At 47.4% G+C, this 23595-nt stretch overlaps 1 protein-coding gene across 6 annotated transcripts in view; it reads left to right on the top strand.

Annotated features, from left to right (window-relative positions):
* COX10 (cytochrome c oxidase assembly factor heme A:farnesyltransferase COX10) overlaps positions 1-23595 on the top strand; it is a 1230266-nt gene that overhangs the window by 1024999 nt on the left and 181672 nt on the right. Inside the window, exon 1 of one of the 6 annotated variants that reach the window (XM_068263378.1) lies at positions 13366-13453. The exons of 3 other annotated variants lie outside the window; for them this stretch is intronic. In XM_068263378.1, coding sequence (XP_068119479.1) covers positions 13447-13453 — 7 coding nt within the window. In that variant the 5' untranslated portion in view covers positions 13366-13446. Of the gene's footprint in view, positions 1-13365; positions 13454-15567; positions 15725-23595 lie in introns of those variants that run through there. 2 more of the 6 variants (XM_068263383.1, XM_068263382.1) reach the window with 2 other exon arrangements.

The following is a 23595-nucleotide window of genomic DNA, read 5'->3' as shown; positions in this document are numbered from 1 at the left end:
CGCGCGCCGCTGGCTGGCAGAGACGGATGGTGGGATCCGGAGAATCAGCAGGGATGAGTGCCTGTGCCCTGTTTGACAGCAAGGAGCGAGTGCTGCAGCTGGGAGACAGCCGAGGATCAGATTTTTACACCACACGAAGTAAGGAGCAACCTGCTGCCATGCTATCTGAGAGGGAACCTACCCACCCACCCTACGGACCTACCCACCCTACCTACGGACCTACCCACCCTTCCATCCACCAGCCTGAAGTACTTTGCCACCCACCCCACTAGCCTGACCTACCCCCCCTACCATCCACCAGCCTGACCTACTTTGCCACCCACCCCAATAGCCTGAACTATCCACCCATCCACCAGCCTGACCTACTTTGCCACCCACCCCACTATCCTGACCTACCCACCCATCCACCCTACCATCCAAAAGCCTGACCTACTTTGCCACCCACCCCACTAGCCCGACCTACCCACCCATCCACCCTACCATCCACCAGCCTAGCGTTTTGCATTTTGGCCAAAAAGTTCCATTTTAGGTCTCATCTGACCAGAGCACCTTCTTCCACATGGTTGCTGTGTCCCCCACATGGCTTGTGGCAAACGGGACTTCTTATGCTTTCTGTTAACAATGGCTTTCTTCTTGCCACTCTTCCATAAAGGCCAACTTTGTAAAGTGCATGACTAATAGTTGTCCTATGGACAGAGTCTCCCACCTGAGCTGTAGATCTCTGCAGCTCGTCCAGAGTCACCATGGGCCTCTTGACTGCATTTCTGATCAGCGCTCTCCTTGTTCGGCCTGTGAGTTTAGGTGGATGGCCTTGTCTTGGTAGGTTTACAGTTGTGCCATACTCCTTCCATTTCTGAATGATCGCTTGAACAGTGCTCCATGGGATGTTCAAGGCTTTGGAAATCTTTTTGTAGCCTAAGCCTGCTTTAAATTTATCAATAACTTGATCCCTGACCTGTCTGGTGTGTTCTTCGGACTTCATGGTATTGTTGCTCCCAATATTCTCTTAGGCCCCGTTCACACTGCACGCGTTTCCGTCCGGCGTCCGCTTTTTGGGAACGCATGCAGGAGGCCGACACGCATGGCATTAGACAGTGCATAGACTGCACTGTCTGATGTTCACACTGCATGCTTTCCGGACCTGTGCGGTCCGGGAATGCATGCTGCACGCATTTTTTCCAAAAACACGTGGCTGTCCCATTCACTTTCAGCGAATGGGATCAGCCACGCAACAACGCATATAAACGCGGATGGCGTGTCAGTGATGTCATTGGTCTCTAGTGATTGGAAAGGCTGTGTTCTCATGTGTATGAGGTGTCAGTGATGTCACTGGTCTCTAGTGATTGGATAGGCTGCATTCTCATGTATATGAGGTGTCAGTGATGTCACTGGTCTCTAGTGATTGGATAGGCTGCGTTCTCATGTATATGAGGTGTCAGTGATGTCACTGGTCTCTAGTGATTGGATAGGCTGCATTCTCATGTATATGAGGTGTCAGTGATGTCACTGGTCTCTAGTGATGTCACTGGTCTCTAGTAATTGGATAGGCTGCGTTCTCATGTATATGAGGCGTCAGTGATGTTACTGGTCTCTAGTGATTGGATAGGCTGCGTTCTCATGTATATGAGATGTCGGTGATGTCACTGGTCTCTAGTGATTGGATAGGCTGCGTTCTCATGTATATGAAGTGTCAGTGATGTCACTGGTCTCTAGTGATTGGATAGGCTGCGTTCTCATGTATATGAGATGTCGGTGATGTCACTGGTCTCTAGTGATTGGATAGGCTGCGTTCTCATGTATATGAGGTGTCAGTGATGTCACTGGTCTCTAGTGATTGGATAAGCTGCGTTCTCATCTATATGAGGTGTCAAGATGTCACTGGTCTCTAGTGATTGGATAGGCTGTGTTCTCATGTATATGAGGTGTCAGTGATGTCACTGGTCTCTAGTGATTGGATAAGCTGCGTTCTCATCTATATGAGGTGTCAGTGATGTCACTGGTCTCTAGTGATTGGATAGGCTGTGTTCTCATGTATATGAGGTGTCAGTGATGTCACTGGTCTCTAGTGATTGGATAGGCTGTGTTCTCATGTATATGAGGTGTCAGTGATGTCACTGGTCTCTAGTGATGTCACTGGTCTCTAGTAATTGGATAGGCTGCGTTCTCATGTATATGAGGTGTCAGTGATGTCACTGGTCTCTAGTGATTGGATAGGCTGTGTTCTCATGTATATGAGGTGTCAGTGATGTCACTGGTCTCTAAGTTAGTGGACAGGCTGCATTCTCATGCATTTTATAAGGGATTTATATTGTGGATACACTTTAAGTGACGTCTTTCATTAGGGCTGGACCCCCATTGTTTGGCTGACAAGTGAAGCGGATTCAATTAAAACCTGAATTTTTTTTTTTTCATTTACTATTACCGTTGTAAATCCCACGACATAGGAAAACAGGCTGCTTAATGACTCGTAACATCATCTATCGGTTTAATGAGACGCGCCAGATTCGTTACATTTTCCCCTAAATTAAAATTTGCATTAAGAAGATGAATGTGTCAGCGATGGTAAACAGGACCTGTGTAATGGCTCCATCATGCAAATCAGGGTGACACACGTGTGCCAGTCCCTTTGTCACCGGCCGCAGGAAACCGCGCTCCAAACTGCAACACAGAAGAAATAATGTGCTTATTTATGTGCAATTGTGGCTTTCCTGTACGCATCGCCGGAGATGTTCCCTATATAAACAGCTATGTTTCACCTTCTAACACTGGACAATACATACTTACCTGCTTCTCAGTAGTAAACGCTCTGATCTTACAGCCTGGCCTGGCAGGGAGAGACGCGTACGTTAAAAAAGGGCGCCGGGAAAAAAGGGCGCACGGTTTTAAACGATAAGCATGAATAACGTTTAAAAAAAAAATTGTGCTATATTTCGTTTAAAAATAATGTTTTATAAAGTTATAAATCATTAAATAATGTGTATGAAATCGGCAATTGTAAAAACGTTAATCTTCCCTGTTTAAAAAGTGAAATTTATAATAACGTTTTATAAAACATTAATAAGAATGTTACTAAAGCTATACCTAACCCTACTCTCACACAGAACCCTCCCTGTACCTATCCCTAACCCCTAGACCCCCCTGGTGGTGCCCAGTGGCGTAGCTACGGAGCTGTGGGCCCCGATGCAAGTCTTACAATGGGGCCCCTCAAGCACTCTATACATAACAATTGATACGGCGCACCAAAACCTGCCAATGGTAACTACAGTGTCAGAGGTGCAAGAATGGGATGGTTACAGCTTGTTAATGATTACCACTATTCAAAGTATCTATAGAAGTGATTAGTATGAGCACAGGACCAATAGAGAGCTAATACTGTAGTTGAGGGAGGGCCCTTCGGGGCCCCTCTGGCCCAAGGGCCCCGATGCGGTCGCTACCGCTGCACCCCCTATTGCTAAGCCCCTGGTGGTGCCTAAACCTAAGACCACCCCCTGGTGGTGCCTAAACCTAAGACCCCCCCCTGGTGATACCTAAACCTAAGACCCCCCTGGTGGTGCCTAAACCTAAGACCCCCCTGGTGGTGCCTAAACCTAAGACCCCCCTGGTGATGCCTAAACCTAAGACCCCCCTGGTGGTGCCTAAACCTAAGACCCCCCTGGTGGTGCCTAAACCTAAGACCCCCCCTGGTGGTGCCTAAACCTAAGACCCCCCCTGGTGGTGCCTAAACCTAAGACCCACCTGATGGTGCCTAAACCTAAGACCCCCCTGGTGGTGCCTAAACCTAAGACCCCCCTGGTGATGCCTAAACCTAAGACCCCCCTGGTGGTGCCTAAACCTAAGATCCCCCTGGTGGTGCCTAAACCTAAGACCCCCCTGGTGGTGCCTAAACCTAAGACCCCCCTGGTGGTGCCTAAACCTAAAACCCCCCTGGTGGTGCCTAAACCTAAGACCCCCCTGGTGGTGCCTAAACCTAAGATCCCCCTGGTGGTGCCTAAACCTAAGACCCCCCTGGTGGTGCCTAAACCTAAGACCCCCCTGGTGATGCCTAAACCTAAGACCCCCCTGGTGATGCCTAAACCTAAGACCCCCCTGGTGGTGCCTAAACCTAAGATCCCCCTGGTGGTGCCTAAACCTAAGACCCCCCTGGTGGTGCCTAAACCTAAGACCCCCCTGGTGGTGCCTAAACCTAAAACCCCCCTGGTGGTGCCTAAACCTAAGACCCCCCCTGGTGGTGCCTAAACCTAAGACCCTCCTGGTGGTGCCTAAACCTAAGACCCCCTGTGATAAGCATTAATAACGTTTTAAAAATAGTGTGCGGTTTTTTCGTTTAAAAATAATGTTTTAAAAAATATTGTACTGTTTTTCGTTTAAAAATAATGTGTAAAAAATTATAAATCATTAAATAATGTGTAATCATGAGAAGCAGTTATAAAACATTAAAAGTCTCGGGGCGCAGCTTGTAAAACGTTATTTTTCTCCGGCACCCTTTTTTCCTGTTGGGCGCCCATTAAACGATATTTATTATGGAAGTGAATGGCGGCGCCCTTTTTGTCCACCTGCCTCATGCGCCCAACTTTCCTGCTTCCTGCAGGGACACGGGGAAGGGTGGAATTCTGCACAGCGCTGCGGAAGAGGTCAGTGCTGTATAAATACAGTGGGATGCAAAAGTTTGGGCAACCTTGTTAATCGTCATGATTTTCCTGTATAAATCGCTGGTTGTTATGATAAAAAATGTCAGTTAAATATATTATACAGGAGACACACACAGTGATATTTGCGAAGTGAAATGAAGTTTATTGGATTTACAGAAAGTGTGCAATAATTGTTTAAACAAAATTAGGCTGGTGCATACATTTGGACACCACAAAAAAGAAATGAAATCAATATTTAGTAGATCCTCCTTTTGCAGACATTACAGCCTCTAAACACTTCCTGTAGGTTCCAATGAGAGTCTGGATTCTGGCTGAAGGTATTTTGGACCATTCCTCTTTACAAAACATCTCTAGTTCATTCAGGTTTGATGCCTTCTGGGCATGGACAAATCTCTTTAAATCACACCACAGATTTTCAGTTATATTCAGGTCTGGGGACCAGGGGCGTAACTAAAAATCACTGGGCCCCCCCTGCAAATCTTTGGATGGGACCCCCTCCTTGCACACATGGTGTACAGAAAACGCATACAGAAAACTGACAGACAAGTTTGCTCCCAGCCTCAGCTTATTACACTCACTCTGTCCACCTCTGATGGAGCAGAACTGGCTCTACAGACTTCTCCAGCATCACTACAGTACAGAGCACTTGGTGAAGACTAGAGAGGTCAGGGGCTGTACACAAGACCCTGCTGCACACTGAATAGGGAGTGTGTGCAAAACGTTGCCTGATTCTTTATCAGTGGCTGAGCAGAGGCAGTCATTAGAACAATTGTGCAGACAACAGAAAGCTTTTTCTCTCCATGCCCTTAGTTGTCAGTGTCTCAGGACAGGGAAAATAAACTTCTTCCCCCATGGGGCCCCCCTGCAGCTGCATATCTTGCAGGGTCTATTGTTACACCCCTGCTTGGGACAGAGATGGCCATTCCAGAACGTTGTACTTGTTCCTCTGCATGTATGCCTTAGTGGATTTTGAGCAGTGTTTAGGATCATTGTCTTGTTGGAAGATGCAATCCCGGCGCAGCTTCAGCTTTGTCACTGATTCCTGGAAATTGGTCTCCAGAAGATGCTGATACTGAGTGGAATCCATGCGTCCCTCAACTTTGACAAGATTCCCAGTCCCTACACTGGCCACACAGCCCCACAGCATGATGGAACCACCACCATATTTTACTGTAGGTAGTAAGTGCTTTTCTTGGAATGCTGTGTTCTTTGTCCTCCATGCATAACGCCCCTTGTTATGCCCAAATAACTCAATTTTACAGCACCTTATTCCAAAATGAAGCTGGCTTGTCCAATTGTGCTTTAACATACCTCAAGCGGCTATGTTTGTGCTGTGGGTGGAGAAAAGGCTTCCTCTGCATCCCTCTCGCATACAGCATCTCCTTGTGTAAAGTGCGCCAAATGGTTGAACGATGCACAGTGACTCCATCTGCAGCAAGATGATTTTGTAGGTCTTTGGTGCTGGTCTGTGGGTTGACTCTGACTGTTCTCACCATTCATCGCTAATGTCTATACGAGATTTTTCTTGGTCTGCCACTTCAAGCTTTAACTTGAACTGAGCTTGTGGTCTTCCATTTCCTCAATATGTTCCTATCTGTGGAAACAGACAGCTAAAATCTCTTGAGACAGCTTCCTGTATCCTTCCCCAGCCTAAACCATGATGGTGAATATTTTTTGTCTTCAGGTCATTTGAGAGTTGTTTTGAGACCCCCATGTTGCTACTCTTCAGAGAAAATTAAAAGAGGAGGGAAACTTACAACTGACCCCCTTTAATATTCTTTCTCATAATTGTATTCACCTGTGTATGTAGGTCAGGGGTCACTGAGCTTACCAAACCATTTGAGTTCCAATAATTAGTTCTAAAGGTTTTGGAATCAATAAAATGACAACAGTGCCCACATTTATGCATCTTCCTAATTTTATTTAAACAATTATTGCGCACTTTCTATAAGTCCAATAAACTTCATTTCACTTCTCAAATATTACTGTGTGTGTCTCCTATAAGATATATTTAACTGATATTTTTTATTGTAACAACCAATGATTTATACAGGAAAATCATGACGATTAACAAGGTTGTCCAAACTTTCGCATCCCACTGTACATAATAATAATAATATGGTAGGATATTACAGTGTTCTCCCCAGGCTCTTTTAGATGGGTGCTCCACCCAGCTAGTTTTGGTGAGCACCCGGCTGTCATCGGCTCAACTCCTCCTCTGCTGTAAGCAGAGTTGTGCAGAGAAGCACCTGCCCTGCATTCTCTCAGCTCGCCCCACCCGGCTACTTTTTCATGAAACCTGACTGGAAAAATTTTAGGTGGAGAACACTGCATAAGACTATGTCCAGGGATGCTCTCACGAGTAATAACGAGCGCTTAAGCACTCAAATTCATGATTTACCTGAGCTATAATTAGGCACAGGACGTCTTCGGGGGACCGTTAGAAGCCCCAGGTAAGTTCAACTCTTTTTCCACCTACCCCCTACAGTACTCCATTAAGCACTTGTTATTACTCGTGAGAGCATCCCTGCCTATGACTATGGTAGGATTAGATTGTGAGCTCCTCTGAGGACAGTCAGTGACATGACTATGTACTCTGTAATGTGCTGCAGAAGATGTCAGTGCTATATAAATACATAATAATAATAATAATATGGTAGGACATTAGACTGTGACTATGGTAGGATTAGATTGTGAGCTCCTCTGAGGACAGGCAGTGACATGACTATGTACTCTGTAATGTGCTGCAGAAGATGTCAGTGCTATATAAATACATAATAATAATAATATGGTAGGGCATTAGACTATGACTATGGTAGGATTAGATTGTGAGCTTCTCTGGGGACAGTCAGTGACATGACTATGTACTCTGTAATGTGCTGCAGAAGATGCCAGTGCTATATAAATACATAATAATAATATGGTAGGACATTAGACTATGACTATGGTAGGATTACAGTGTGAGCTTCTCTGAGGACAGTCAGTGACATGACTATGTACTCTGTAATGTGCTGCAGGAGATGTCAGTGCTATATAAATACATAATAATAATATGGTAGGACATTAGACTATGACTATAGTAGGATTAGATTGTGAGCTCCTCTGGGGACAGTCAGTGACATGACTATGTACTCTGTAATGTGCTGCAGGAGATGTCAGTGCTATATAAATACATAATAATAATATGGTAGGACATTAGACTATGACTATGGTAGGATTAGAGTGTAAGCACCTCTGAGGACAGTCAGTGACATGACTATGTACTCTGTAATGTGCTGCAGAAGATGTCAGTGCTATATAAATACATAATAATAAAATGGTAGGACATTAGACTATGACTATGGTAGGATTAGATTGTGAGCTCTGAGGACAGCGAGTGACCTGACTATGTACTCTGTACAGTGCTGCAGAAGATGTCAGCGCTATATAAATGTATAATAATAATATGGTAGGACATTAGACTACGACTATGGTAGGATTAGATTGTGAGCTCCTCTGAGGACAGCCAGTGACATGACTATGTACTCTGTAATGTGCTGCAGAAGATGTCAGTGCTATATAAATACATAAAAATAATAATATGGTAGGACAATAGACTATGACTATGGTAGGATTAGATTGTGAGCTCCTCTGAGGACAGTCAGTGACATGACTATGTACTTTGTAATGTGCTGCAGAAGATGTCAGTGCTATATAAATACATAATAATAATATGGTAGGACATTAGACTATGACTATGGTAGGATTAGATTGTGAGCTCCTCTGAGGACAGTCAGTGACATGACTATGTACTCTGTAATGTGCTGCAGAAGATGTCAGTGCTATATAAATACATAATAATAATATGGTAGGACATTAGACTATGACTATGGTAGGATTAGATTGTAGCTCCTCTGAGGACAGTCAGTGACATGACTATGTACTGTGTAATGTGCTGCAGAAGATGTCAGTGCTATATAAATACATAATAATAATATGGTAGGACATTACACTATGACTATGGTAGGATTAGAGTGTGAGCTTCTCTGAGGACAGTCAGTGACATGACTATGTACTCTGTAATGTGCTGCAGGAGATGTCAGTGCTATATAAATACATAATAATAATAATATGGTAGGGCATTAGACTATGACTATGGTAGGATTAGATTGTGAGCTCCTCTGGGGACAGTCAGTGACATGACTATGTACTCTGTAATGTGCTGCAGGAGATGCCAGTGCTGTATAAATACATAATAATAATATGGTAGGACATTACACCATGACTATGGTAGGATTAGAGTGTGAGCTCCTCTGAGGACAGTCAGTGACATGACTATGTACTCTGTAATGTGCTGCAGGAGATGTCAGTGCTATATAAATACATAATAATAATATGGTAGGACATTAGACTATGACTATGGTAGGGTTAGAGTGTGAGCTCCTCTGGGGACAGTCAGTGACATGACTATGTACTCTGTGAAGTGCTGCAGAAGATGTCAGTGCTATATAAATACATAATAATAATATGGTAGGACATTACACTATGACTATGGTAGGATTAGAGTGTGAGCTCCTCTGAGGACAGTCAGTGACATGACTATGTACTCTGTAATGTGCTGCAGAAGATGTCAGTGCTATATAAATACATAATAATAATATGGTAGGACATTAGACTATGACTATGGTAGGATTACAGTGTAAGCTCCTCTGAGGACAGTCAGTGACATGACTATGTACTCTGTAATGTGCTGCAGAAGATGTCAGTGCTATATAAATACGTAATAATAATATGGTAGGACATTAGACTGTGACTATGGTAGGATTAGAGTGTGAGCTCCTCTGAGGACAGTCAGTGACATGACTATGTACTCTGTAATGTGCTGCAGAAGATGTCAGTGCTATATAAATACATAATAATATGGTAGGACATTATACTATGACTATGGTAGGATTAGATTGTGAGCCCCTCTGAGGACAGTCAGTGACATGACTATGTACTCTGTAATGTGCTGCAGGAGATGTCAGTGCTATATAAATACATAATAATAATAATATGGTAGGACATTAGGCTATGAATATAGTAGGATTAGAGTGTGAACTCCTCTGAGGACAGTCAGTGACATGACTATGTACTCTGTAATGTGCTGCAGAAGATGTCAGTGCTATATAAATACATAATAATAAAATGGTAGGACATTAGACTATGACTATGGTAGGATTAGATTGTGAGCTCTGAGGACAGCGAGTGACCTGACTATGTACTCTGTACAGTGCTGCAGAAGATGTCAGCGCTATATAAATGTATAATAATAATATGGTAGGACATTAGACTACGACTATGGTAGGATTAGATTGTGAGCTCCTCTGAGGACAGCCAGTGACATGACTATGTACTCTGTAATGTGCTGCAGAAGATGTCAGTGCTATATAAATACATAATAATAATAATATGGTAGGACAATAGACTATGACTATGGTAGGATTAGATTGTGAGCTCCTCTGAGGACAGTCAGTGACATGACTATGTACTTTGTAATGTGCTGCAGAAGATGTCAGTGCTATATAAATACATAATAATAATATGGTAGGACATTAGACTATGACTATGGTAGGATTAGATTGTGAGCTCCTCTGAGGACAGTCAGTGACATGACTATGTACTCTGTAATGTGCTGCAGAAGATGTCAGTGCTATATAAATACATAATAATAATATGGTAGGACATTAGACTATGACTATGGTAGGATTAGATTGTAGCTCCTCTGAGGACAGTCAGTGACATGACTATGTACTCTGTAATGTGCTGCAGAAGATGTCAGTGCTATATAAATACATAATAATAATATGGTAGGACATTAGACTATGACTATGGTAGGATTAGCGTGTGAGCTCCTCTGAGGACAGTCAGTGACATGACTATGTACTCTGTAATGTGCTGCAGAAGATGTCAGTGCTATATAAATACATAATAATAATATGGTAGGACATTAGACTATGACTATGGCAGGATTAGAGTGTGAGCTCCTCAGAGGACAATCAGTGACATGACTATGTACTCTGTAATGTGCTGCAGAAGATGTCAGTGCTATATAAATGTATAATAATAATATGGTAGGACATTATACTATGACTACGGTAGGATTAGACTGTGAGCTCCTCTGAGGACAGTCAGTGACATGACTATGTACTCTGTAATGTGCTGCAGAAAATGTCAGTGCTATATAAATATATCATAATATGGTAGGACATTAGACTATGACAGGATTAGATTGTGAGCTCCTCTGAGGACAGTCAGTGACATGACTATGTACTCTGTAATGTGCTGCAGAAGATGTTAGTGCTATATAAATAGAAATAAAAATAATAATACAGGGTGTGCAGTGTTTGGGATCACAGCATTTGGGTTTGGTACAACCAGATTGTAACACTTTCAGTTATTATGTTAGATTTTTGTGGGAAGCACATGCTGGGAGATTCACTAATTAGTATGCAATATCCAAAAATACACAGATCTTGTCTGGCTCTTAGAAACCCCCATATAATCCTCTGCTAACCAAGATTTTAGAAGTCAGTAAAGGTTCAGTATTGAGGTGTAACTACAAATCCCAGCATGCCCTGTAGGCGTTGTTATGCTGGGACTTGTAGTGCTGCTAGCAGTAGTAAATCAGTGAACCATTCTCTGAGCAGATATAGGAAGCCTACCGTAAATATTTTGGCCTCACTGCAAATCCCAGAAGTGTCCTTCAGGTTTGTCATACTGGAGCTTGCAGTGCTTCTAATGTGAGTCTTTCTCTGACAAGATACACACATTTTTATTATTGTCATGCCACTACAAATCCCAGCAAGCCCTGGCAGCTTGTGTCATCATGGAGGTTGAGGTGCAGCTGGGAAATTACAGCTCCTCCCTACTTTCCAGGAAGATAGTGTGGTGGTACTACAACTCCCAGCATGTCCTGCAGCCGCTTCTGATGCTGGGTGTGGTAGTGCTGCTATTTGGGGCAGCGGCTGCACTACCACTTCCAGCATACCCTGCAGCCTCTTCTGATTCAGGGAGTTGTAGTGCTGCTGATAGTGGGGGTTACTGGGTGGTGACAGAGGCCTCAGCGGCTGCACTACCACTCCCAGCGTGTCCAGCAGCCTCCTCTGATGCTGGGAGTTGTAGTGCTGCTGATAGTGGTGGTGATAGAGGCCTCAGCGGCTGCACTACCACTCCCAGCGTGTCCAGCAGCCTCCTCTGATGCTGGGAGTTGTAGTGCTGCTGATAGTGGTGGTGATAGAGGCCTCAGCGGGCGGCTGCACTACCACTCCCAGCATGTCCTGCCGCCTCCTCTGATGCTGGGAGTTGTAGTGGTGGTGATAGAGGCCTCAGCGGCTGCACTACCACTCCCAGCATGTCCAGCAGCCTCCTCTGATGCTGGGAGTTGTGGTGCTGCTGATAGTGGTGATAGAGGCCTCAGTTGCTGCACTACCATTCCCAGCATGTCCAGCAGCCTCCTCTGATGCTGGGAGTTGTAGTGCTGCTGATAGTGGTGGTGATAGAGGCCTCAGTGGCTGCACTACCACTCCCAGCATGTCCAGCAGCCTCCTCTGATGCTGGGAGTTGTAGTGCTGCTGATAGTGGTGGTGATAGAGGCCTCAGTGGCTGCACTACCACTCCCAGCAGCCTCATCTGATGCTGGGAGTTGTAGTGCTGCTGATAGTGGTGATAGAGGCCTCAGTGGCTGCACTACCACTCCCAGCATGTCCAGCAGCCTCCTCTGATGCTGGGAGTTGTAGTGCTGCTTGTAGTGGTGGTGATAGAGGCCTCAGCGGGCGGCTGCACTACCACTCCCAGTATGTCCAGCCGCCTCCTCTGATGCTGGGAGTTGTAGTGCTGCTGATAGTGGTGGTGATAGAGGCCTCAGCGGCTGCACTACCACTCCCAGCATGCCCAGCAGCCTCCTCTGATGCTGGGAGTTGTAGTGCTGCTGATAGTGGTGGTGATAGAGGCCTCAGTGGCTGCACTACCACTCCCAGCAGCCTCATCTGATGCTGGGAGTTGTAGTGCTGCTGATAGTGGTGATAGAGGCCTCAGTGGCTGCACTACCACTCCCAGCATGTCCAGCAGCCTCCTCTGATGCTGGGAGTTGTAGTGCTGCTGATAGTGGTGGTGATAAGAGGCCTCAGTGGCTGCACTATCACTGCCAGCATGTCCAGCAGCCTCCTCTGATGCTGGGAGTTGTAGTGCTGCTGATAGTGGTGGTGATAGAGGCCTCAGTGGCTGCACTACCACTCCCAGCAGCCTCATCTGATGCTGGGAGTTGTAGTGCTGCTGATAGTGGTGATAGAGGCCTCAGTGGCTGCACTATCACTGCCAGCATGTCCAGCAGCCTCCTCTGATGCTGGGAGTTGTAGTGCTGCTGATAGTGGTGGTGATAGAGGCCTCAGTGGCTGCACTATCACTGCCAGCATGTCCAGCAGCCTCCTCTGATGCTGGGAGTTGTAGTGCTGCTGATAGTGGTGGTGATAGAGGCCTCAGTGGCTGCACTACCACTCCCAGCATGTCCAGCAGCCTCCTCTGATGCTGGGAGTTGTAGTGCTGCTGATAGTGGTGGTGATATGAGGCCTCAGCGGCTGCACTACCACTCCCAGCACGTTCACACTTTGCAGCACTGCCACTGACACACTGACTGACAGCTAAGGCGGCGGCCCCGCCCCGTCATCTCATATAGTTACTAGCCTACGCTGTGGGCGGAAATGCGTCACCGGAAGCTCCCGTCTGAAGCCACCTGCAAGATGGCTGCGCGCATGGAGTGAGAGGACAGAAGGGGCGCAGGATGAGAGGTGGGAGAGGAGCGGAGAGAAGGGCAACAGCGGCCTGCAGGGGGCGGGAATGAGTGGTTACAGCTGTCAGTTGTCTGTGTTTGCTGTGCTGAGCAGAGGCGAGGCCTGTGCTGGGTTTTATTGCAGTCTGTGTCCCCGCTGAGATTTCCTGCTGCTGTGTGGGCAGAGATGGCCCAGCAGGGGTGTAGACAGTGGTGGTCAGGTGTAGGCGGGGCCAGCAGGGGTGTAGACAGTGGTGGTCAGGTGGAGGCGGGGCCAGCAGGGGTGCTGACAGCAGTACTCAGGTGGGGGCAGGGCCAGCAGGGGTACAGACAGCTGTGCTTAGGTGGGGCTGGGCCAGCAGGGGTGCTGACAACGGTGCTCAGGTGGGGCTGGGCCAGAAGGGGTGCAGACAGCGCTGCTCAGGTGGGGGCTGGGCCAGCAGGGGTGCAGATAGCAGTGCTTAGGCGGGGGCTGGGCCAGCAGGGGTGTAGACAGCAGTGCTCAGGTGAGAACTGGGCCAGCAGGGGTACAGACAGCAGTGCTCAGGTGAGAACTGGGCCAGCAGGGGTGCAGACATCGGTGCTCAGGTGAGGGCTTGGCTAGCAGGGGTGTAGACAGCGGTGCTCAGGTGAGGGCTGGGCCAGCAGGGGTTCTGAGAGCTGGGCCAGCAGGGGTGCAGACAGCGGTGCTCAGGTGGGGGGCGGGGCCAGCAGGGGTGTAGACAGCAGTGCTCAGGTGACAGCTGGGCCAGCAGGGGTGCAGACAGCAGTGCTCAGGTGAGGTCTGGGCCAGTAGTGGTGTAGACAGCAGTGCTCAGGTGGGGGCTGGGCCAGCAGGGGTGCAGACAGCACTGCTCAGGTGGGGGGCGGGGCCTGCAGGGGTGTAGACAGCAGTGCTCAGGTGGGGCTAGCAGGGGTGCAGAAAGCTGTGCTCAGGTAAGTGCGGGCCAGCAGGGGTGCAGACAGCGGTGCCCAGGTTGGCGTTGGGCCAGCAGGGTGCAGACAGCGGTGCTTAGGTGGGGGGTGGGGCCAGCAGGGTGCAAGTAGCAGTGCTCAGGTGAGAGCTGGGCCAGCAGGGGTGCAGACAGCGGTGCTCAGGTGAGGTCTGGGCCAGTAGGGGTGTAGACAGCAGTGCTCAAGTGAGAGCTGGGCCAGTAGTGGTGCAGACAGCAGTGCTCAGGTGGGGGCTGGGCCAGCAGGGGTGCAGACAGCACTGCTCAGGTGGGGGGCGGGGCCAGCAGGGGTGTAGACAGCAGTGCTCAGGTGGGGCTAGCAGGGGTGCAGAAAGCTGTGCTCAGGTAAGTGTGGGCCAGCAGGGGTGCAGAAAGTGGTGCCCAGGTTGGCGTTGGGCCAGCAGGGTGCAGACAGCGGTGGTCAGGTGGGGGCTGGGCCAGCAGCGGTGCTCAGGTGGGGCGGGGCCAGCAGGGGTGCTGAGAGCTGGGCCAGCAGGGGTGCAGACAGCGGTGCTCAGGTGGGGGCGGAGCCAGCAGGGGTGCAGACAGCAGTGCTCAGGTGGGGGGGGAGAGGGTGTGCATTGGGGGTGATAGCGGGGGAGGGGGGGGGGGCGGCAGAGTGCAGTGATGTGGGGTCACTTGCAAAACGCAAAAGATAGAGCTTTTGCTAGCGTTTTGCTCAGCCAATTTTTGGCGTTTAACGCGGAAAAATCGCCATTCACACTTTTTTTTTGCGTTTCACGCTTCTATAGCACTAAATGCAATCGCCGGAAAATCGCCTGAGACTGGTGCAGGCTACAAGTTTGTGTTCGGCGATTTGCGTTAATCGCCGGCGATTAACACAAATCGCCCAAGTGAGAAGGGGCCCATAGGGTATTCACCAGCAAAACGCTCTAGTGTGATTGGTGTGAACAGTAGGAATTATTGTGTTTGCCAGATGTTTCCCTCTGATATCTATAATGCCAGATATCAAGGAAAGATTTGAATGACTTGCTTTTCGGGACCTTTTGTCTTTTATGAGGCAGAAGGTGCAAGCGCTGTAGAAGTGGAAGCCCTATTGCAGTGTGGACTTGTGGGAATTGTAGTCAGCCAGCCCTCATTACCCAGCCTCCTTCAGCTCTTGGCATCAGCTGACAGGCTGCAAACCTGTGTCACCATGGTAACCTATCAATAAACAGTGCTAGGCATGACTAGAAGGGGCGGTAGAGCAAGTTGGTGAAAGGCGTATGCGAAATAAAGATGCTGTGAAATTGGAGCCCCTGGGAATAGTCGATAGAGGAATATTTGTAAATGTTACCAACATTCTATTTATTGATAATTACAGCAGTGAAATATTGGTAAATGATAGATATTTTACTAGAACTAAATCTAGCCCTATTCTTACACCTTATACTAACCACACCTACACCGCTGCCTTAGCCCCTCCTTCCCGTGCGCAACCTTAATTGTCGTCCCTCCACTCCTAAACTTAAAATTACCCCCCACACTCATGCTTAACCTTTCCCCCGAACCTAACACATATCCAGCTTTTATTACTGGCTTTGCTGTGATAGCAGAACAGGAATTAAGGGCACATTAACACTAGGGCGATTAGCGGGTAATTGCCGCTAATCGCCGAAGGGCTAGCCCTATTGTAACTATATGTCAGTGATCTCACTGCCGCGATTCCTACAGATTGCGGGGGAGTTTCACGATTAACTGCAATCGCAAAATGTTTTGCCTGCAGCATTTTCTCACGATTCTGGAGCAATCGCGATACAGTGCTTATAAAAACGCTGATCGCAATTGCTCTGAATCGCAAAAGTGTACAGTGATTTTACCGCGCTAAGCGCTACCATTCTGCCTCTTTCATGTGTGAATGTTCCCTTAGGCTCCTTTTACACATAATCTGCTGCGTTTGGCATGCGGTTTGCGTTAGTACACGTTAGTGTGCGGTTTTCCGTGAAATGTAACAAAAACCTATTTATTACAATCCCCACACCCTGGCATCCACTTTTTTTTTGTGGATGCCAGCATGTGGGGATTGTAACAAATAGGTTTTTGTTACATTTCTGGAAAAAACGCACACTAACGTGTAGTAACGCAAACACTTGCCCAATGCAACTGATTGATTAAGTGTAGAACAGGGGTCTCAAACTCGTGGCCATTTGCGGCCCTCGATACAATATTTTGTGGCCCTCGCCGGCAAAATGCTTCCTTATAGTTTGCTTCAGTGCTCCCAAGTAATCCGCCGCATCCCCGCCGCTAAACGAGGGCTGCAGAGCCCCCAAATCACCCGGGGGGCAATCCGCCGGCATTTCCTGGAAGGGGCAGAGCTTTCAGCTTCAGCTCTGCACCTCCTGACGTCAATCGCCGCACGGATCGCCGCCTCTCCCCGCCCCTCTCTGTGAAGGAAGAGTGAGAGGGGCGGGCAGAGGCGGCTATGCGCCGCGATTGTGAAATCCCTTATGCGGCCCAGCCTCATTCTGACTTTGCCTCCTGGGGGCCCCAGGTAAATTGAGTTTGAGACCCCTGGGGATCCGTAGGGTACCCCTCCCCAGCAGAGGCACAGACAGCAGGGATACAGCCCTGCTCCATCCCAAAGTAAAAACGTAACAGCAGACCCGTGTCTGGCAATCTCAGGGAACCATGGTGGTGCATCTTTGGCTGCACTTCTGAATGTCACATTCCTGACAGCACACCTGCAGGGATAGAAAGGGAGGCGGAGCCAATAAGTCTGCCCAGGTTTATTGGTGCTTAGAAGGTAAACTTGCCTAGACAGCACAAAGATGGAGACTGCCTGTGCTGAGCGAGACCCGGCGGGTAATCCCCCCCATCCCTATAAAACTGCTCAGCTTATTATTCAGGAAGCCTCTCCATTCAGCCACGAGTGGTGGAAATATTCCAGCGAGATCATACTTACCTCTGTGTTAAATCCTCGATTTATGACGCCGCGGCTTCACCCTCTATTCTGCACTTTTACGAGGTGACAGCTTATGCCATTAATACCTCTGTTTCTGTCCCATGACAGTGCGATTGGGTTATGATTCTAGTCAAGTTGAACAATTACCCAATAATGCGTTCTTTTCAAAATAACTTTTGTTGCTATGGTTTCTCAATTGGTGTATGTTCCTTCTGTGTTGTGTTGTAATGTTAGATGCTTGGTTTGAGCACTGCGCCCCATTATGTTACAACACCTGAAGTGATAGAGATATGGAGGCTACCATATTTATTTCCTTTTAAACAATGCACATTGCCCGGCTGTCCTGCTGATTCTCTGCCTCTCTAACACTTTTAGCCATAGACCCTGAAATATGACTGGATTAGCTGCATGCTAGTTTCATTTGTGTGATTTAGATACTACTGCAGCCAAATAGATCAGCAGGGCTGCCAGGCAACTGGTATTGTTTAACAGGAAATAAATATGGCAGCTTCCCTATCACTCTCACTTCAGGTGCCTTTAAAAGAGGAACTTTTTTTCACATTGCGTTCTGATCGTGTTAGCGTTCACGTTGGGCATATTCTGCTGCTTTTTTTTGTGATTTCCTTTTTTGGGCGCTTTTGTGATTTCTAAGTGTTTTAGGCCTTATTTTTAAAAGGAAAAGGACCTAAAAATCCCGGAAACTCTTCACATTTAAATTGACAGGGAAGAAAATGCCCACGAAATCCAGGACTGTGGAGTCGGTACAAAAATACTCCAACTCCGACTCCTCAGTTTACAAAACCACGACTCCAACTCTGACTCCGGGTGCCCAAAATTGCTCCAACTCCGACTCCACAGCTCTGACAAAATTGCTGGTAAAAGCGCTTTTTCTAGCGCTTTGCGCTTTCCCTACACCTCCCATTATTGCAAAATCGCCCCCCGAAAATGGTCCATGCAGTGCTTTTCAGATTGGAAAACGGATGGAACGCCCCAATCTGAACTAGCGCATAGGAAAGCATGGTGTAAGCGCTGGCGCTTAAAAAAAATGAAAAAGCGCCTCTAGTGTGAACTAACCCTAACCAAGGATTAAACGTCATTCCAATCCGTAGCGGATACCCCCCTTTCCCATTTAACTATTTAAGTATTTATACAGCGCCGACATTTTACGCAGCGCTGTACAGAGTGTATTGTCTTGTCACTAACTGTCCCTCAGAGGAGTTCACAATCTAGTCGCTCCCATAGTCCTATGTCTATGTGTGTATTGTGTAGTGTATGTATCAGAGTCTTGGGACAATTTAGGGGGAAGCCAATTAACTTCTCTGTATGTTTTTGGGATGTGGGAGGAAACCGGAGTGCCCGGAGGAAACCCACACAGACATGGGGAGAACATACAAACTCCTTGCAGATGTTGACCTGGCTGGGATTCAAACCGGGGACCCAGCGCTGCAAGGCGAGAGCGCTAACCACTACGCCACTGTGCTGCGCATGAGAAATCTTTACCTTTTTTCAGCTAGCTCATCATGCATGGCTGATATTGTGGTGAAACCCCTCCCACAGTGTGATGTCATGACCATGGTCCTGACAGTTTGCTGTCTGTGAACCTCATCGCATTGTGGGAAAAATGGATTTTTCTAACTGGCTAGTAAGAAATCTCTCCCTCTGTGCATAGAACTGCAATGTCACTTCCGGTGATACATTTCAGAATGTAAATCGGGGAGAGGAAAGATTTTACAATGAGCAAACACTGGCTAAATGATCTACTGAATACATGAATATTGAAAGAAAAAAAAAAAAAAAAAGCAATTTTATTCATTATATTATTTTCACTACAATTACTCTTAAACTGCTTATGCCGTTTGCGACTGTATATCTACGCCCCGCAGGACTTTAGTTCCTGCACAGTACTCAATGCCGCCAGTTACCTCGGAGATCAGTGAATGGGAACACAGTTCCCAATCATTGATCTAAGTGCCATTATCAATGATCGCCGGTATCCATGAGATGCCTGCGGTCATTGTAACTAAGGAAGTAACACATCCACGCATTACTTCCGGTTCGTGTACTAATAGTAAGCAAAGGAAAGTCATGCGTGAGGACATCTTTTGGCCAAATAATAAAATTACACCTACACCCATTTTTTTTTTTTTTTTTTTTCTTCTAATAAAAAGACCTACACTTACATTTGAAATGAACACATTACCTTCCACACTCTCCCATAGTTACCCACACAAATGCTTTCCTTAAAATAAAAAAACAAAAAAACAAAACATAGTTACCTTAACCACTTTACCCCCGCCCGTACGAATTTCTCCGTCCCTTTTTCCATCCTTTAACCCCCAGGGACGGAGAAATCCGTACTTTCCGCGCTCCCGCCGCTGCCCGCGCTCCCGCTCGTAAACACGCCGCCTGCCGCTAGTAAACACGCCGCCGCCCGGAGATCAATGAACGGAAAAATCCATTCCCGTTTGTTGATCTAAGCCCCACAATGATCCGCTGCTCTACGATGGGCAGCGCAATCATTGTGAAAAATAACAAACACTCACAGCCTCCTTGTACTTCCTGCGAGCGTCCGGAAGGCAATAAACAAAAAGTTACTGTTGCCATCTTGTGGCCAAATAGTAAAACTACACCCTAAGCATTTTTTACATAGAAAAAAATTAGTGTTACACAAAAAATTAACTCATTACCTCCCACACTCCCCATTTTTTTTTTTTTCTTGTAATAAAAAAAAATGTACAATTAAAAAAAATACATAAATAGTTACCTTAGGGACTGAACTTGTTAAATATTTATGTCAAGATGGTATAACACTGTTACTTTATAAACTATGGGCTTGTAATTAGGGATGGATGCAAAACTGAAAAAAATGCACCTTTTATTTCCAAATAAAATATTGGCGCCAAACATTGTGATAGGGACATAATTTATATGGTGTAATAACCGGGACAAATAGGCAAATACATTTCATGGGTTTTAATTACAGTAGCATGCATTATTTAAAAACTATAATGGACGAAAACTGGAAAATAATTATTTTTTTTCCCACATTTTTCCTATTTTCCCATTAAAACACATTTAGAATAAAATAATTCTTGGCATAATGTCCCACCTAAAGAAAGCCTAATTGGTGGCGGAAAAAAACAAGATATAGTTCATTTCATTGCGATAAGTACCGGTAATAATAAAGTTATAGACGAATGAGTGGAAGGAGCGCTGAAAGGTGAAAATTGCTCTGGTGGTCAGGGGGTAAAACCCCTCAGTGGTGAAGTGGTTAAGGATTGAACTTTTTTTAGTATGTCAAGAGGGTATGTTACTGTTAATTTTGAAATTATGGGCTTGAAATTTGTGATGGACTAAAAAAATGCACCTATAGTTATTAGTTCCCGGATTCCTACCCTCTGTACCCCTCCAGCCTCTAGAAGGACTGGTAATGGTATGGAAGAGCTTGGCGTGTGCTTGTTGGCGTGATGTCAAACTCTGCAGCATTCTTCCCTGGATCCCTGCCCTCTGTACCGCTACAGCCTCTAGAAGGACTGGTAATGGTATGGAAGAGCTTGGCATGTGCTTGTTGGCGTGATGTCACGATGCACGGCATTAGTCTCTGGATCCCTGCCCTCCGTACCGCTCCAGCCTCTGGAAGGCCTGGTGATGGTATGGAAGAGCTTGGCATGTGCTTGTTGGCGTGATGTCCCACTCTGCGGCATTTCTCCCTGGATCTCTGCCCTCCGTACTGCTCCAGCCTCTAGAAGGCCTGGTAATAGTATGGAAGAGCTTGGTGTGTGCTTGTTTGCGTGATGTCATGATCTGCGGCATTCATCCCTGGATCTCTGCCCTCCGTACTGCTCCAGCCTCTGGAAGGACTGGTGATGGTATGGAAGAGCTTGGCGTGTGCTTGTTGGTGTGATGTTACGATGTACGGCATTCATCCCTGGATCTCTGCCCTCCGTACTGCTCCAGCCTCTGGAAGGACTGGTGATGGTATGGAAGAGCTTGGCATGTGCTTGTTGGCGTGATGTCACACTCTGCGGCATTCATCCCTGGATCCCTGCCATCCATACCCCTCCAGCCTCTGTAAGGCCTGGTGATGGTATGGAAGAGCTTGGCATGTGCTTGTTGGTGTGATGTCACACTCTGCGGCATTACTCCCTGGATCCCTGCCCTCAATACCCCTACAGCCTCTGGAAGGCCTGGTGATGGTATGGAAGAGCTTGGCGTGTGCTTGTTGGTGTGATGTCACACTCTGTGGCATTACTCCCTGGTTCCCTGCCCTCTGTACCCCTCCAGCCTCTATTAGCGCAGCATAATCTCCATTTCCTCCGCGCTTCCCATTAATGAGCACTCCTGAGGCTGAGAGTTTGGCTGCTGCCTTTCAGGACGGGGAAGTCAGAACTCCTGTTTGTGTAACGCCAGCCTAATGATCTCGTGTTTTTACTCCAATTACTTTCAGCGGATGACAAAAGACACAGCGCAGTGTTTGCCTTTCTAGGAAGCGGAGAGAAGCCCGATGTTTTCACAGGTCTCTCTCCCATGAAAGTGCATCGGGGAGAAAGGGACCTCCATTCATTTCATTAGTGAGAATAGACTGAAGGAGAGATTTATTCTGCCCAGTGGCGTAGCATTAGGGGATTCAGGAGTTGCAACCACACGGGGGCCCTTGGACTAGATGTGCCCATTAGGAGCCCTACTTCTTAGGGCTAAACCCCCTCCTGCAGGATAAAATACTCACCGAGCCTCCAGCAGTGTCTTCTAGCCTTCATGTAGCTCCGTGTACAGCTCCCGGCATTTCACCTATGTCAGGTCACATGACACGCTGGAAAGCTGCTAGGAGCTACAGGAAGGCGAGACGTCACTCTGTGAGTATTTTATGGTCTGCAACCCCCCCCCCCCCCCCCAAAAAAAAATCCCTTAAGCACAGTCCCCATTATCCCCTCAGGCATGCCGGTTAGTTGAGACTTCCGGTTGCCTGAGTCCTGGTTAACAGGGATTACTCGAATTACTCCTCTCTGACACTGCAGCTGTTCTTTGTAGATTTTGGGGCTCCATATTAGTAGAGTGCTAGGGACCCCGGATAAAACTCGCACTGGGGCCCCAAGTTCCTCAGTTACACCACTGATTGTGCCTCTACAATCATTTTATAAAAAGCTTAAAATGAAACTCTGGTCACAGAAATATTTAGCAATTGAAAAGAATAATGTATACTCACCTCCTCCTGTACGGTCTGTATTCCGGCAGGTCCGTTGCTGTCTCGTCACCTCTGACGGCCTCCGGTGTTCAATATGAAACTGGTGAATGGAGAGAGGTGCAGCTCACGGTCCAGTCTAGTGTATACTCACATCCTCCTGGACGGTCTGTATTCCGGCAGGTCCGTTGCTGTCTCTGCCCGTCACCTCTGACGGCCTCCGGTGTTCAATATGAAACTGGTGAATGGAGAGAGGTGCAGCTCACGGTCCAGTCTAGTGTATACTCACCTCCTCCTGGACGGTCTGTATTCCGGCAGGTCCGTTGCTGTCTCTGCCCGTCACCTCTGACGGCCTCCGGTGTTCAATATGAAACTGGTGAATGGAGAGAGGTGCAGCTCACGGTCCAGTCTAGTGTATACTCACCTCCTCCTGGACGGTCTGTATTCCGGCAGGTCCGTTGCTGTCTCTGCCCGTCACCTCTGACCGCCTCCGGGGTTCAATATGAAACTGGTGAATGGAGAGAGGTGCAGCTCACGGTCCAGTCTAGTGTATACTCACCTCCTCCTGGACGGTCTGTATTCCGGCAGGTCCGTTGCTGTCTCTGCCCGTCACCTCTGACCGCCTCCGGTGTTCAATATGAAACTGGTGAATGGAGAGAGGTGCAGCTCACGGTCCAGTCTAGTGTATACTCACCTCCTCCTGGACGGTCTGTATTCCGGCAGGTCCGTTGCTGTCTCTGCCCGTCACCTCTGACGGCCTCCGGTGTTCAATATGAAACTGGTGAATGGAGAGAGGTGCAGCTCACGGTCCAGTCTAGTGTATACTCACCTCCTCCTGGACGGTCTGTATTCCGGCAGGTCCGTTGCTGTCTCGTCACCTCTGACGGCCTCCGGTGTTCAATATGAAACTGGTGAATGGAGAGAGGTGCAGCTCACGGTCCAGTCTAGTGTATACTCACCTCCTCCTGGACGGTCTGTATTCCGGCAGGTCCGTTGCTGTCTCTGCCCGTCACCTCTGACCGCCTCCGGTGTTCAATATGAAACTGGTGAATGGAGAGAGGTACAGCTCACGGTCCAGTCTAGTGTATACTCACCTCCTCCTGGACGGTCTGTATTCCGACAGGTCC

This window comes from Hyperolius riggenbachi, chromosome 12 (assembly GCF_040937935.1).
Source record: "Hyperolius riggenbachi isolate aHypRig1 chromosome 12, aHypRig1.pri, whole genome shotgun sequence".
NCBI classification, from domain to species: domain Eukaryota; kingdom Metazoa; phylum Chordata; class Amphibia; order Anura; family Hyperoliidae; genus Hyperolius; species Hyperolius riggenbachi.
The sequence above is the reverse complement of the archived record's forward strand: the minus strand, read 5'-3'. Positions and strand labels throughout refer to the sequence as shown.